At 43.8% G+C, this 15,794-nt stretch overlaps 1 protein-coding gene across 2 annotated transcripts in view; it reads right to left on the bottom strand.

Moving 5' to 3' along the window:
• The window catches only part of PLPPR5 (phospholipid phosphatase related 5), a 114,713-nt gene extending 108,667 nt beyond the window's left edge, over window positions 1-6,046 (bottom strand). The window contains exon 1 of one of the 2 annotated variants that reach the window (XM_047785220.1): window positions 5,580-6,046. In XM_047785220.1, coding sequence (XP_047641176.1) covers window positions 5,580-5,816 — 237 coding nt within the window. In that variant the 5' untranslated portion in view covers window positions 5,817-6,046. The remainder of the gene's footprint in view (window positions 1-5,579) is intronic. The other variant, XM_047785219.1, reaches the window with a different exon arrangement.
• Between the last annotated feature and the right edge of the window lie 9,748 nt (window positions 6,047-15,794).

Genomic DNA, 15,794 nt, shown 5'->3' with positions numbered 1-15,794 from the left:
AAAAATTGGCCCTTCTAGGATTGAATCCCTTTGACTAATATCTTTAAAGATGTGTTTAATGTGTAAGGATAAAGGTATATAACAAAAGAACTAAATGCACAGGCTTTGAAGATTCTAACAAGGTCCTTGTGAGACTCTGGACTGGTCAGCTCACCTTTTTATATCCAAGTCTTTTACATCCAATAAACCTCATCAGTTTATTGTGGAGATTAATTCTATGAATGGATTGAAAACATTTCATACAAGTCTAATATCAAATCTCACTAAATATCCTATTTCTCATTTATAAAATGGGCTTAAGGACCGCGCCTATGTTTAAAGAAAGTACAACCATGACGAGCATTAAATGAAGTACCGTATACAAGTGCCTTACACAGGTGTCTGATGCATAGGAAATAGTAGCTAGTGAAGACGTCATCACAGGTAGAAATCACTGACTTTATGGGAAGAACAGGATTCTAACAGAGTCTTCCCCTTCTTGCTATTGAAACTCCCCAGGTTTTGTGGGTGATGGAGTGAACTAGGTGGCTTCTGTCCACCTCTAATATTTTATCAGCCCTGGAACCCACCAACAAAGGTATTTTGCTAAGTGCCTTGCATAGGTTGTCTTGATTAATCATCCCAACCTTGGGAGAATTAATGACAGCTGACAGACACAGAGCTGGTCACTACCCTGATACTGACATAGGTGAACCCATTTCCTATTCATTACACACACTGATCCCATGAGGCCAGGACTCACAGGGTCTCCACCAAGGCACAGTGAGACTGGCTCAAGCTCCCAGGGCTGGCAAGTGGCACATCAGGGCTTCAAACCCCATCTGACTCCAGAATTGGGATCCGCACCTCTACAGGCATTGCCTCTCAGGAGGGAGATATTTTTTAATCTGCAGTGGATGAATAAGAAAGATTTCCCAAACTCACACAGATAGTGACAAAAAAGCAGGATAAGAAGCCAAACTGGCCTGACCACCACATCTGTGCTTTTCTTGGGGCGGGGGGGGGGGGGGGGGCATCACAGGGGTGTGTTCCAGGAGGGGAGATGGGGAGATGGTGGAGGTGGGAGTGGACACCCAAGGCAAGGTTCCAGGAAGAGCAGGTCTGCGGGGCATGCTGAGGGCACTCAGACTTAGTGGAATGCTGCCACACCCTTGGGATGGCAGCGCTAGCTCCATGCCTCAGAGTCAGAGCCCAGAGGGAGCTTCCTGGGGATACAGGCATAAAGAAACAGAGATGTTTCTTAACCTTCCAGCCTGCCCCAGGAGAGGCTGGTTTTCTCCGTCTTGGCTCCAGCTCTGTGAAGACGGATGGTTCTACCTTTGTCTCCTGCGAAGCAGCCGTGTTGCTCAGGGATCTGAGGAACAGCAGTGCCTGGTGGCCGCTATACCCCAATCTGTCATTCCCTGGTCTTTTAATCAATGCAAGTGGAAGCTCGCGAATTAAATGTATATCTGTAAATTCTGTAGGTGGTGCTTTGGTAAACGCTATCAAACCGAACAGTACCTGTTTTCAAAGAGTTTCATAAGCCACGTCAAATGTGTAAATGAGCCCAAATGACAGGTGTTTTCTGAAAACACAATTAAAATAGTATTTCACAATACAAAATAGGCTAAGGGATAAAGAGTTTAAAATTTTTTATAAGTATTTTAATAATAGAAAAGCCCTGTATTACTGTCCCCCAAATTTTCCAACATATAGAGAAAAACGCATCCTGACATGCCAGGCCGAGACCCTAGTCTTCCTTGTCAGCCACGTACCTCTGGGTTCTGTTCCCCACAAACCACTCTTTTCTTTTTTTCCTTTTGCTCTTTAGGGCCACATCTTTGGCATATAAAGGTCACATTGGAGCTGCAGCTGCCGGCCTACACCACAGCCACAGCAACTCGGGATCCAAGCCGCGTCTGCAACCCACACCACAGCACACAGCAATACCAGATCCTTAACCCAGTGAGCGAGGCCGGGGATCGAACCTGCATCCTCATGGTTCCTCGTTTGGGCTCGTTACTGCTGAGCCATAACAGAAGCTCCACGACTCTGGAACCAAGACAGACCCATCGCTTTTTCAAGGGTATAGACTGCACTTCCTGCTATCAAGCCTTCGTTCCTGTTCACGCGGCTGCTTCTGTGATGTCCTGACACAAGCTCCATTTTAGTCTCTCCTTCAAGTCACATCGCAAATGCCACCATTTTCTTCATGAAGCCTGTCCTCTCCTCTCCAAATAAAAATGATCTCATCCTCTTTGAACCACGAGAGGTCTTTGCGATATATATACATTTAGATGCATACACCTGTGTATGTGTATATACATACATGTATAATATGTACACATAACACTTTTATTATGGTAATTTATATTATGACTTTCGGCATGATTATTTAATTTCCCAAATGAGACTGTAAACTCTTGAAGATCAGTGATCATGGTTTATCTCTGAAATTGCCTTTATAGCCACTACCCTGGCTGGTAACGGTGCTTGCAACACAGGAATTCAATAACTATTTCCTGAATTACTATTGTATTAATAATGGTAATGATATAGTGATCTCTTATGGAGTATTAACCATAGGCCAAGGATGACATTTACCGACGCTATCTCCTTTGATATTCAAAATCCTGTGACTTAGAAAATGAAGGCTTAAGGAGCTTTAAATAAGTTGTTCACGGTTACACAGCAAGTCGAAGCCCCAACTCTCAACATCAGGGCAGGATGCACTCCGAATCCGAATCCAAACTTGTCAGGCTCTAAACACGTGCCCCAAGTCGACACTACATAAAAGTGAGGAAACGTAAAAGGTACATTGCTTTTGACCTTTAGATAAATTTGGCACATCTGACACCAAACCAGAGATTACGGTAGTGGGGAGAGCTCCTTTTCAAAATTAGTTTTAAGGATGAGAAAGGAGTTTTGGAGGTTAAAAAAAAAAAAGTATTATGAAGAATCTTTATTACTACAATCCAAGAAATGTAAAAGATGGGAAAGAGACCGTGTGAGGTATGAACATGGAAGAGGGATTTATAGGTCAACTGATTTTGCATCTTGTAATAGAAAAGATACAGGCTTGGGAGCTTGACACAGCAGGGTTAAAATCCTAGGTGTGAAGTTGTTAGCCTTGAGCAGGTTGCTAAATCTCTCTAAGCCTCAGTTTTCCCAAGGGTTATGTGATAACAGTAACAACTGCCTTCAGAGATCTAGACATATGTGCCAACAAATGATGGGCACTACTAATGTTATTACTAATATTATGGTTGATAATAGCATTTTCGTGCAAGGTGACAGTGCTAAGCCAGTGTCCTTGAGAGGAACAGAAAGGTAGGGCTGCCATCACTCTCCCCAACTCTTCACACTGAGTGAGGGTACCATGTGGGAGAGCAGAAGGCGAAACAAAGGCCAGCCGCAGTTAGCCTCTAAAACCCATCACTTCCTTCTCTCTTGACACTGACTCTCAAGTCCTTTCTTTTGTAACTAAAGAACTGAAAATCAAAACAGAGCAATCAAGTTGGGTCCTCCCTTTAAAAATCTCTCAAGCAGATGCTGGATCCTCACCCCGGCAGCTGGTTCTCATCTTCTCTCAGGAAACATGTTCTTTGGAAGTAAGAGAAGCAGTATGGCATTTGGCATCAGTCTCATGGGCAAACACCACACCCACCATCTTTGTTTTTAGGTGTTTCTAGTTTATCCTCAGATCCTCAGGCTCCTCCAGGGTTAACCAGAGAGAATATCCCAGAGGTGCTGCTCTGAGTAAAGGCAGCATGACTTTTCAGTGCCCAGCACAGAGGAGGCACTTAATATTGTCTCATTAATTGCCCTTCCCCTCCTCACTTTCCCCAGGGTGGAGGACAATCAATTTCTTTGGACCAGAACCTTAATGTCTCTAACTGGCACCTGCCACCATGGATGGATGGTTAGGATCTGAAAAATGCTATCTCATTTAAATAAGACACAAAATGGTAATGAGCAAGGGACAAGTGAATAGACATTTTTGACTATGGTTGTTCCCCAACCAGTGCCCCAAAGTGACAGGCTTTTTCCTTTGAAGAAAAAAAAAAAATCCTTGAAAAATCCCTGAGCTTTTACTCCCCTGGAAAACATGTGCTTGAAACCCCAACATCTGCAGAAAGCAAAAGGGTCCAAGAACAACTAGTTAATTTTTTTTTTCTCTTACACCTTTTCAAATAGAGGAGAGAGAACACAAATATAAAGGTGGATTTGGGGTTTCACATATTTAGTGAATTATAACTGAAAAAACAAAACAAAATATTTTCAGGTGTAAGGTCTAACACTTTTCCAACCAGTATGCTGGAGGTGGATTTCAAGTCAACTATCACAGTACCTGTGATAAAGTTACTTTGAAGTTATCAAGAAGTTCTTTGGTTTGTTTGTGGAATTCTATGATGTGCATTAGGAACTTTTCATTTTTTGTAAAATGTGAAATCATTTCTCCTAAAATCAAAGACAATACGAATATCCAAACCTAATAGATAAATCTCCTAAGCATTCATTATTGCAATTTGCACGTTCATCCAGTGGGGGAAAAAAATGTCCCTTTCCTTTTCCTCTTCATTTTTTAATTTCCTATTTGTTATCTGCTCAGAGAGAAAAAAAAAGAGAAGCAGTACAACAGGAAGGGAACCTAAAACACTTTGACAATATTGAAGGAACCTAATATTGTGTTTCTGAAAAAATACCACCAATTATCCTACAGATCATTTTGCACCATATTCACATAGGTAAATTATCATATGACAGTAAACCTAATACTTATCTGTGTGTGTATACACACACACACACACACACACACACACACGTGTCCCTAGAGACACACACACACCCCAGTTCATAAACCCAAAAGGCATTTCCAGAGAAGCTCTAAGAGCAAAGGACTTAAGCTGCCCAGGGAGCGGAAGAGCCTTTAAATAAATCTTGCAATTCAGGCACGGCTCCTGCTTTTCAGCAAGCGCTGCCGCTTGGAGCCTCTTCATTTAGGAGTTCTCATATTCTTTTTTAGATATTTGTTCCCTGGTCAGCTTAGTGGCACAAGCACTTCCTTTCGAAGGGGATGGAAGCAGTGAAAAGGGAATACGCGCGCCCGGACTCTGGAAGCGGGAATCCCTTCCACACCCCAGCAACTGATCCCCTTCTCCCTCCCACTGACCCCGCCGCTGCTGCCGCCTGTCTTCCTGTCGCCATCTGAGACGAGGTGGCCGGCAGAGCCAGGCCACAGAGTAGATGAAGTCCAAATTCAACCCGAGAGCTCCCCTCCTCCCCAGCCCCGACCCCCACCCATTACCTCCCACAGCCCCCTTCCCTCCCATCCCCCCACCCCCCTCTGTGTCACCCAGCAGTGCCGCCGCCGCGGGGAGTGCGGGGGCAGCAGGTGGGGAGAGCTGGGGGGCTTCCTTCGCCCCCGCCCCCGACGAGCCCTAGCAGAATGTCCTCTGGGGAAGGGGCCGCCCGCAACTTGGAGGAACTTAGAAGGCAAGGGCTGCCGTGCCGCGACCTCGGCGGTGCCTCAACCCCGAAGGCGAGGGGCAGAGAGAGAGGGGAGTCGGGGTGAGGGCGAGCACCCCCGGACTTACCACCAGCACGGGGACCCCGGCGGCCAGCGAGTAGAGGAGCACCGGGGGCACGGCGCTGCTGTCCTCCGGGCCCGGGTAGGGCTTGCGGTAGGCGCTGTCGTGGCAGAAGAAGCCTTGCACGTTCACGGTGAACGTGTCCGTGTACTCGAAGTAGTACGCCAGCATCACCGTCCCTGCCATGATCACCATCTGGAAATAGAGCATGCTGCTGGTAAGCGCCGCGGGCAGCAGGGGCATGCACGCCTCCCGGGCCGGGCCGAGCCGAGCCGAGCGGGCGGCGGACGGGCCCCCTCCCGGGTCCGCCGAGGCAGCCACCGGGGCCGCGGCGGCGGGGGCGGCGGGAGGACGAGGAGCGGGAGGCGGATGGAGCCGCTGGAGGAAGAGGCGGTGGCAGGTCCGGGTTTCGAGGCGCCGGCAGGCTGCGGCGGAGGCGGCTACCCCCGGACGAGCCCCCGCTCCCCTCCCCGCCGCCTGCCCGCCGCAAGCGCCGCCCGCCCGGGCGCGGGGTCGCGCGGGAGGGCGGGGAGTCCCCGGAGGCGGGCGGCGGGCAGCGGCCGCAGCGCCGAGACCAGAGACCCTTAGCGATGCGGCCGCGCCGGGCCGAGCCCCCAAGGCCCGCCCGGAGGAGGGGCGGACCGGGTGGCGGCGGCGGCGGCGGCGGCTGCTGGGACAGCGGCACCTGTGCCCCTCGGAGGACGGACGCAGTGGAGCTGGAGAAGCTCCTGGCGGGGGGTAAAATCCAGAAGGGGAGGGGGATGGGAGGCAGTAGAGAAGGAGCTTCTAGAAACTCCCTTCTGAGTCAGTAGCTGGGAGGTTTAGGAAACCCGCCCGCACAGCGCCTGGGAAAATGGTGCGGGGACGCGTCCTCGGAGCGCAACCCCACCAAGCGCAAAGTGCCCGAGCCGCGCGGCGACTTTGAGCCGGCGCTCGCCTGGATGCCTTCACCCCGCGCAGGACACACGCCCAGCGCTGGTCTCTAGGCGCCACTGGAAACAGAATCTCAGAGCATTTTAGAGTCACAATTTCTTTGCCTCCCCTCCAGCTTCGTAGGGCTTTATATGTGAAAACAGATCAGAGCTCGGGAGCTCCCGGAGCATCATCTCGTGTACAATCGCCCCTTCCTCGTTCACGCATTCTCCTCTGGTTCATCTCAGTTTCCCTTTATTAGCTGCTTGTGAGACGAGGCATTGCAGATTCCTGGGACCCAGCGGTGGCAGCCACTCGGAAGGGAAAGGGCCATCTGGCTCACCTCGCTTTTCCCCGAGTTCCCAGGTACTGCTTGCCGGGATTCCCCAGGGGTCAAGTGAAAGAAGAGTGAGACAATGAGGGTTGACGCCACAGGCATACGAAATACACCCACATACCGGGCAGGCACGCGTGTGCGTGGGTATGTAAGTAGCTGTGCAGCTGCATGTATGTAAAGAGCCCGGTTTCGTGATCCGTGCAGATCCCTGCCTGCAAGTGCAAGCTTAGGTAGCCGACTGAGACGGGTATGGGAGAGGAGGAGGGAGCTTAGCGGAACCTGAAGCTGCTTGCCTTCCACCTCCAGAGTCTGGAAGGCCAGAGGGCCGGTAAGGAAGCAGGTACACCGGGCCAGGGGGTGAAAATATTCGTAGAGCCCTGCCCTTCTCATTACAACGTGGAATTACCTTTACGGGTTTCTAGAATGTTCATTTTAATGGGTGTTAGCTTGATTTTTAGAGGTGGGCCTTAATCAACAGGAAAAAAATCATACCAGTACCTATCTTAAATTTGGCAGACGATTGGTGGTTTAGGGATGAGGTAATGGCAATATGACTTTAATGTGGAATAGTTTCCCCTCCAAGTCATTACAGACGTCATTTAATAACTAATTACTTAGTGCTTACCAGATAAACCACACTGAGCAACCTATCTAATAAGCAGTGTTGGGCGGTGGGAGTAAACTGCTGGACAAGAAAGGCTTATTATATTATGAAAATGTAACTACCACAGTAATGCATGGTTCAGCTTCGTTCAGAAAAAAATCTTTCTAAGGCTTAAGAGCATCTAAACTGCAAACCTGTTTCTAAATAGGACCACCACCCCTGCCCCTCCCCCCCCCCCGAAAACTTTCCTATTTAATAGAATTTTTGGAAGAATGATGTTAATTTTATAAGGTAATTTTTAAAGGTAACTTTGGATTAAGGGGAGTCTAATATATGTAATTTATTCAAACTAATGAAAATGTGCTTGACTTTCAAAAAGAAAATGCATTGTGATGCACTGATACAGTGTAATGTGTGCCTAGTACTGTGTGTGTGTAACAAAGCAGGGTCCTTGCCTGTCCTGTTTGCTGCTCTGTCACCAGGTGAACAGTGTAAGGAATGTCATAGGAATTTATCTTTGAATAAATTAAGGAACTGATTTCTCTAAGAACAGCAGGGAAGTGTTTTCACATATAAAATTTATATCACGGTTAAGGAATCACAATCTTTATGTCCCCAGAAAAACATAGACTGTATGGTTTCTTTACATTGACGGTGTTAGAGCAGTGCAAAAGCAATGGCTCTGGGACTGCTTCAGTTCAAATCCCAGCCCTGCCACTTGCCAGTTCTGGAAACATGGGCAAGATGACCTCTTCCTGCTGTAGTTTCATCCCCAGTAAAATTGAGATCATACTAGTACCTGTCTTACCAGGTCGGTATGAGGATTATCGATGCTCATTTCATTATATCCGGCACATTGTGTTTCAGTTCTGTAACATGTAATTTCTGGTCATATGTGTAGCTAGCTTGCCTTCACCGGTCATTCTAACGCCCATCTCCAGTCACTTCCTTCTCATTTTATGTCTCACAAAATGATTCTGGTTGTATTCCTATTTCCGTAGGAGTGTATGTTTGTCTGTAGGGCTGTGCCCATTCTGTCTTCTCTTTCAGATGGGATCCATCTCAAGAATAAGACGATATTTTCCTTCAGAATTCTCAACATCCCCAACGTTTGCTCATGTTAGATGATCAACATGAACCATGGTCACTGATTCATGGTTGACTAAGCATCCAATGCTGAAATTCAAAGTTAATATTGACTCTTAACTCACATTACAGATCCCAACATTAAATTCAACTTCCATGAATATTTGAGCAGACCGGTTATTCATAGAAATGGTGCGAGGTGGATGAAAGAGCATGAGGTATGTGCCTCTGGGCTGCTTACTGTACTTTCCTGAGTTTGAGCTTCTTTTGGGGACAAAATGAACAAATTTTTCTTACCTCTGGGCTTATTTTGACAATTATATGAGAATATGTAGAGTTCCCAGCCCAAAGAATGACTTATTTAGGGTGCTTCTCCATTTTATTTTCTTGTAAATTATTTAATCTAATGCTTTTCCAAAGTACATATTTTCAGCTATAGAGAATCCTTTGGAACCCTGCCTCAGTTCTTAATTTAACTGTCTTGTTTCTGGAGCAAAAGATAGAACTACTGATATTTAATCTTTTATAATCTTGCCCAAATTCTCAGTTTAATTCTTAAGTATATTGTTGTACTTTCAAATGTCTTATAGCAGTCAGTTTCTTAACAAAACACTATCCTGTCTTTCAAATTCTCCCCATTTCAGCTCCTACCAAAGTGGATAATCTAGCTGAAAATGTAGTATTTGGGAGTTCACATCGTGGCTCAGTGGTTAACGAACCCAACTAGTACCCATGAGGACACGGGTTTGATCCCTGGCCTTGGTCACTAGGTTAAGGACCTGGTATTGCTGGGAGCTGTAGAAGAGGTGGCTCATATTCAATTTTGCTGTGGCTGTGGCATGGGCCAGCAGCTACAGCTCTGATTTGACCCCTAGCCTGGGAAACTCTATATGCCCTGGATGTGGCCCTAAAACGACCAAAAAATAAAGTGGTATTTCTAACTCTTTTATTTTCCAAATTGCAAAGATTCATATTGTATTTACTTGTTCATGACTTAACAATGACTCCATCCCACCATGTTTTTCCACCTATAAAACATGAACCAAGATAAATATTGGGACAGATCTTGGGGGATTCATTTATCAATTTCAGTACCTCCCAAGACCCCACCTCCATGCTCTGGTAAGAACTAGGAAGGTGCTAGACTGGCTAAGGAAGATGTAGTCTTTGTCTACAGGGTTCATAACTTTTCCTCTATGGATAGAAGACAAATGTACAAGAAGTCAGGGTGGAGGGGACCTCTAGGGTTGTACCAATTGCCAAGACCAACTGAATAACCTATAGGAAACCAAGCATTGAATATTTGTGGATATCCACATGAGTGAATGTATTCTTTAACTTTGAGGACCTAAGACGGGATGACAGATAGATGCTAGAAGGAAACAAGGGATGGACCCCGCTCTCAAGATTATGGGCTCTGTAGAACATATCTGTGAATGTCGAGAGCTGGATTGAGATTTTTCTCCTAAGGTCCAAGAACTTGGACCTCATTAATTCATAGACACAATGTATTTGTCACAGATCCCTAAGCATTTCCAAGGACCAAAGAAGATGGAGAATTGTAAACAGTAGTTTTCTGTGTTCCAGGTAACTCAGGTAAACTTGAAATATTCCCATCCTACTTGCAGTAACTGAGATAAATAACATTACTGCCAGTGCATAGCTGAGACAGTGAGGTATGAAGAACTCAGAAGGCTTTATGTAAGGTAGACAAGGGGAGGGCTCCAAAAGAAGAGCGTCCTTCCTTTAAAACCAACAAAAATCTGTATTCATAACGCTCAACCTGCGCTAGATATATTTAAGGAGATTCACGAGTGTGACAAGTTATATGACTTTGTACTAATGAGGAACTCTAAATATTAACATGTAGATTGAAGTAAGATCTCACAGTAATAGGTTTGGAAAAAGGTTTTATTATTATTATTATTATTATTTAGACCAGATTACTGCATTCAGAATAAATAAGGGCAACTGGTAATTCATTCTAATAATTATTGAACTGTGAAAGGCAGTATCTTAAAGATCTTTACTGACCTGGATCTAGAGACTGAACACATGCCCTAGTTTACTAACTTCCAGACAATTTGATAATAAAGAATACCCATGAGCCTTGAGTAAGAAATATGATGTAGGACTGGTTAATTCAAGAAATATCGTGCTTTGGAATTTCCATTGTGTTTTAGTGGGTTATGAACCCGACTAGCATCCATAAAGATGCGTGTTTGATCCTGGGCCCCGCTCACTGGGTTAAGGATGCAGCATAGCCATGAGCTGTGGTATAGGTCGAAGATGCGGCTCAGATCCAGTGCTACTGTGGTTGTGGTATAGACCAGCAGCTGTAGTTCCTATTTGACCCCTAGCCTGGGAACTTCCATGTGCCGCAGGTGCAGTCCTAAAAAGAAAAAAAAAAGAATTGTGCTCAACACATTCATATACACTCAAGGAGACAACATCCTCAGATTAAAGGGAGCTAGGGACATTTGGAATTATACCTTTGACCTCTTTATTTTTGGCATCATAGCATACCGGCATCCTCACAGAATGATTTTCAGTGCTTGATTTAGGAAGTAGCTGCTTTCTCAAGAAAACAGGAAGAAAAACAGCTAGATAGTAATTTGTATGTCTGTCTTTCAGGTTCCCGCTATAATGGGGTGTTTATCTCAAAGGCCAGATGCTTCTGACCTGGATAAGTGGTACTTATCTTCAGCCAGAACCACTAAGATATCTTCAAAGTGCTTTACTCTATGACTGTATTAGCTATTCTATTCTTCTCCGCATCTGAGATTTTAAGTTTTCACTTTCAAAACAGTTATCACCAATGAAGCACATATTTTATTAGAAAACCCAGTTATATGTCACTAAAGCATAGGACCAAGTAAAAGAAATCGATGGAGCAAGTAAAAGAGCCAAAATGTACAAAATATTAAGCCTGGGAAAGAACAGAAAAACTTTAATATGGTATCATTAAAATTACTATCCTATATTATTATCCTCTATAAAAGTTTTAAAAATCTAAATTATTAAGTTAGCAAAAGTTAATTGAAACATGATGCTAAGTCTTAAACTGTGTGGCCATTGACAGGCACTTAGCCTTCTCCGAGTCTCAGTTTGCTCATCTGTAAAACTGGGTTAAGAAATCTTTACAAAGGTATCAAATGGCTTATATTTGTAAAATGCTTCATATATATTACAGCACTGGACAGATCTGCATTAGAAAATGTTTTATCATTAGGAGGACAGAATACCTAATCTGAGTGGGCTGGGATTTTCACCACAGCACTGAGTCTGAACTCAGAAAAGCTCAGATTAATTGTTGCCTGGTGTGTTGCCATATCTGTGAATATTGAATTGTTTACCATGTGTTTCAATGACTTACAAAAAAACCCCCAATATTTTGTTAAGTATAAATGTATAGATCCATAACAGCAAGAGAAGTTTCAAAATATTCAAGTTCCTAAGAAAACCTTTATACAGTTATGCAGGGTAAGAACGTAGGAGTGTGTCCGTTAAATACCTTGGATAAGCCCAAACACTGGGGATTCAGCAGAACTGAGTTCATATTTTTACTCTAGATTCATAATTGAGAAACCTTGGCCAAGTCATTTCAATTTCTGTAGTGTCCAAAAATGAGGATAGCTTCTTCACCTGCTTCCATAAGATGTGGTATAGAACCTTAGCCGTTCACGACAATAAATGATCATTAAGTTTATTGTTACTCTTCTGCTAAAATTAATCCTGCCACTGCTGGATCAGCAAAACTTTAATTGATCCATTTGGAAATGTGCCTGCATAAAATTCTGCTGAACTGTCTTTGTAACTTCATGTTGCTTGAAGACACCTGAAAGTCATTATGTGTGCAATGCTAAATGAGAACCATCCTACTAAACAGAAATCACAGATCCTGCTAACACTTTGAGAAACAAAGTTCCTTTAGCAGGGATATGGAATATACGGGGCAAACTATGCTGATGACAGCTGCAGGTCCTTTGTCAAAGATACAGCTTGTGAATGCTGATCACCATTTGTTTGGTTGTCCTTCGATGCACCAGGCAATGATTGAAACAAAGATACAACAGAAACTCGACACTCAGAATGGTTCCTCATGTTCATGCATGGACCATTGTCAGCTATTAGCTTAGAATCGGATGATTTTCAGAATGCTATTTTAGTGAGGGCACAAAGGCTTCTGGCATGATGAATTTCTGCCCTAAATTTCATCATTCTCAAATGGATTATTAAATCACTTGGCTTTTTTTCCACCTACAGGTTTACAACTATAAGCAAGGAAAGTAATTTTCTGGTCAAGTAAAGAAATAATGTCTTAATTGCTAAATTGGAAGATAGTAAGGAACAGAAAAATTACTGTTAAATATAAGTATTTATAGATTGTATCACTTTGAAAGAAAGGAGGGGAAGTATTGGAAGAGAAACATCACTGTGCATATTGTTTTGTTTACGCTCATGATTATCACTCCTTTTTATTAAATTGCGCACAATTATCGTATCTATCCATCATATTACAATCAACACTTCAATGTGTCATGATGTCTTCAATGTAATGTAATTGGTAAGAGAGAAAACATCTTACTTCGTTTTCCACTTACTGATGACTTGCCTTAATACCTCTTTTGGCTCCTATAGATCTCCAATAAAAATAGAAGAATATGAATAGTAAAATCTTAATTAACTTCATAAAAGTGTCATAAAATAGGGTATCCTGGGGAACTACTGCTTTTATTAATAGAAACCCTCTCCAGTTTTTTTTTTGCCAGAACTCTTAAATTAGTCATCAAAGTGTTCTGAATATACTGCATTTTTCTTTGCGGAGCTGACATAGGGGTCATTATTTTGAAGCTCTGTTCTCACTGTTCATTACCATAGCGGTAGGAGATCGATTTTTTTTTTCTAAGTCCTGATGGTAGGATAAACTCTGGACATTTTGTGGGAAAAAAAATGCCTGAAATATGTTTTTATCCACACTATGCATTGAGTGACTACTATATGCTAAAACAAAGAGAGGTATTGCATATCTCTGACTCTTACAACGACCTCAGACTCCCACCCCCGCCCGCCGCCCCAGCCCATTTACTGAAGACATGTGACAGCATCAGTCTTGGTTTACCTGTCTTCCAAAAAGCAGTGTGCAGAAATACTACCACTTAATTGGGGCTCCCCGTCTATGTGGGATCCAGTTTGAATAAACCTAATCAAGTTTTTACTAATCACGACACCTATTTGTAATTCTACAGCAGCATAAACCGGAGAGGGCTCTGGAGTGACGCAGTTTTCATGTTGGTACAAATCCATAGAACTCACGGAAGTGAGTCCGTGGGTTTGAGGAACAGATGCCCCATGTCCTTGTTTATTTTATTTTATTTTCTATTTTTCCTTTTGAAGGCTGCACCTGTAGCACATTAAGGTTCCCGGGCTAGGGATGGAATTGGAGCTGCAGCCGCCAGCCTATGCCACAGCCACAGCAATGCCAGATCCAAGCCATGTCTGAGATCTGTGACCTGCATTGCAGCAGTGCTGTATCCTCTAACCCACTGAGCGAGGCCAGGGATCAAACCCACATCATCATGGATACTAGTTGGATTCTTAACCCACTGAGCCACAGTGGGAACTCCTTCCCCTATGTTCTTTTAACATTGGATGGTCCAGCTTAGCTACTGAACCAAGAGTGGACGATTCGGGAGGATTGCGAACTGACACCTTTATCCGTCTGCTTGGGTGGCCAAAACAAAAATATCATAGACTGGGTGACTTAAAAAACCAGAAATTTATATTTCAACAGTTCTGGAGGCTGGAAGTTCAAGATCAAGTTGGCAACAGAGCTGGTTTTGTGTGAGACCTCTTTCTGGCTTGTAGACAGTGATTCTCACTATGTCCTCACATGGCCTTGCCTCCATCCTTGCATAGAAAGGAGCTCCTGCTCTTCTCACAAAGACACCAATCTTAGAAGAGTAGGGTCCCAGCTTCATGACCTCTTAACTTTAGTTATCTCCCTAAGGGCCCTGTCTCCAAATATAGGCACGCTGAGGGTTAGTGCTTCAGCTTATGAGGGGTGGGAGGACATAATTCGGTCCCTAACAGCATCCCATTGCTCTCCCAATTCAGTATATCGGGATGTTTCATTAGGTTGAACAGTACAAAACTGCCATGGCTACAGGTGAAAAGTCACTGATTATTGGCAACTTCAAACGGGTCCACCTATGCAAGGACAGATATGCTTTATTGCTGAAACGTCCAGATGATTAAATTGTAACATGAGGGGGAAAAAAGTTATGTTTACTCACTTTTTAATGATGTCTGTGCCTACTAACCTGATAGGTTTCCAGTTGGACTCTTTAAAGTTAAGTTGAGACCAAGTAAATTTTTATCACTTCATTGTAAAAGTCAGAAAGCATGAATAAAACGGAATCAATGGCATATAACTTTAATGATTTGCTTGGCAATACGACTGCTCTAAACCCCTCCTCAGCATGATCTCCAGACTATAAATATTGGTCTCTGCACAACAGACTTAGTTGCACAGCCAGAGGTATAAAATGAATAAGATGATGGGGAGTTTGGGCTAAGCACACACACAGTTTTTACCTTTGGATCAGAAATTTAATTGCTTCTTCTTGCTTATCTTGATAAGGAAGCCATATGTTCTGCTCCAGGAATTACAACAAATCAATTACTGACAAGTGATGGAGTCCAGCCTCAAGTGGGATCAGAATGCTTAGAAATGGCTTCATCAGAGGGCTTTTCCAATGCTGCCTCAATCACCCAAGCTTCCTTTGTATTTAAATATTGCCTCCTCCTCTCCTACAGGTTGTGACTGCAGGATGAGGAGCAGGTAAGATATGCATCTATTACACATCATCAACAGATTACATGCCCCCCCCCCCAACACCTGTTCTGCTGCTGCTGCTCAAAACAAGTTTACCAGATTCCTGGCCTCTAGAAAATTATTCTGTAAGATAACCTTGTTCTACAAAAGCATGAAAACTCGTGGTTTGCATTTGTTTAGAGACATATTTGTGAACAATTTATGCTCTGCAAAGATCTGTGTACCAGGCATAGTAAGAATAGATTACCTCCCATCTGCTCACAAAGAAAATTATCATAAAGTCAATATTCTGCATTCTACACCTGAAAATCAAGAGGCTAAGAGTTTCTAAAAATATATAGTATGTTACCTTAGTGGCAGATGGGAGGTAATACAGACTGGTTTGTCTATTTACTATGTGCCAGACACTTCACATGGTTTAATCATATTTAATTATTTCTAGAA

Source organism: Phacochoerus africanus, chromosome 6, assembly GCF_016906955.1.
Source record: "Phacochoerus africanus isolate WHEZ1 chromosome 6, ROS_Pafr_v1, whole genome shotgun sequence".
Taxonomy (NCBI): domain Eukaryota; kingdom Metazoa; phylum Chordata; class Mammalia; order Artiodactyla; family Suidae; genus Phacochoerus; species Phacochoerus africanus.
This window is presented reverse-complemented; position numbering and strand designations above follow the sequence as displayed.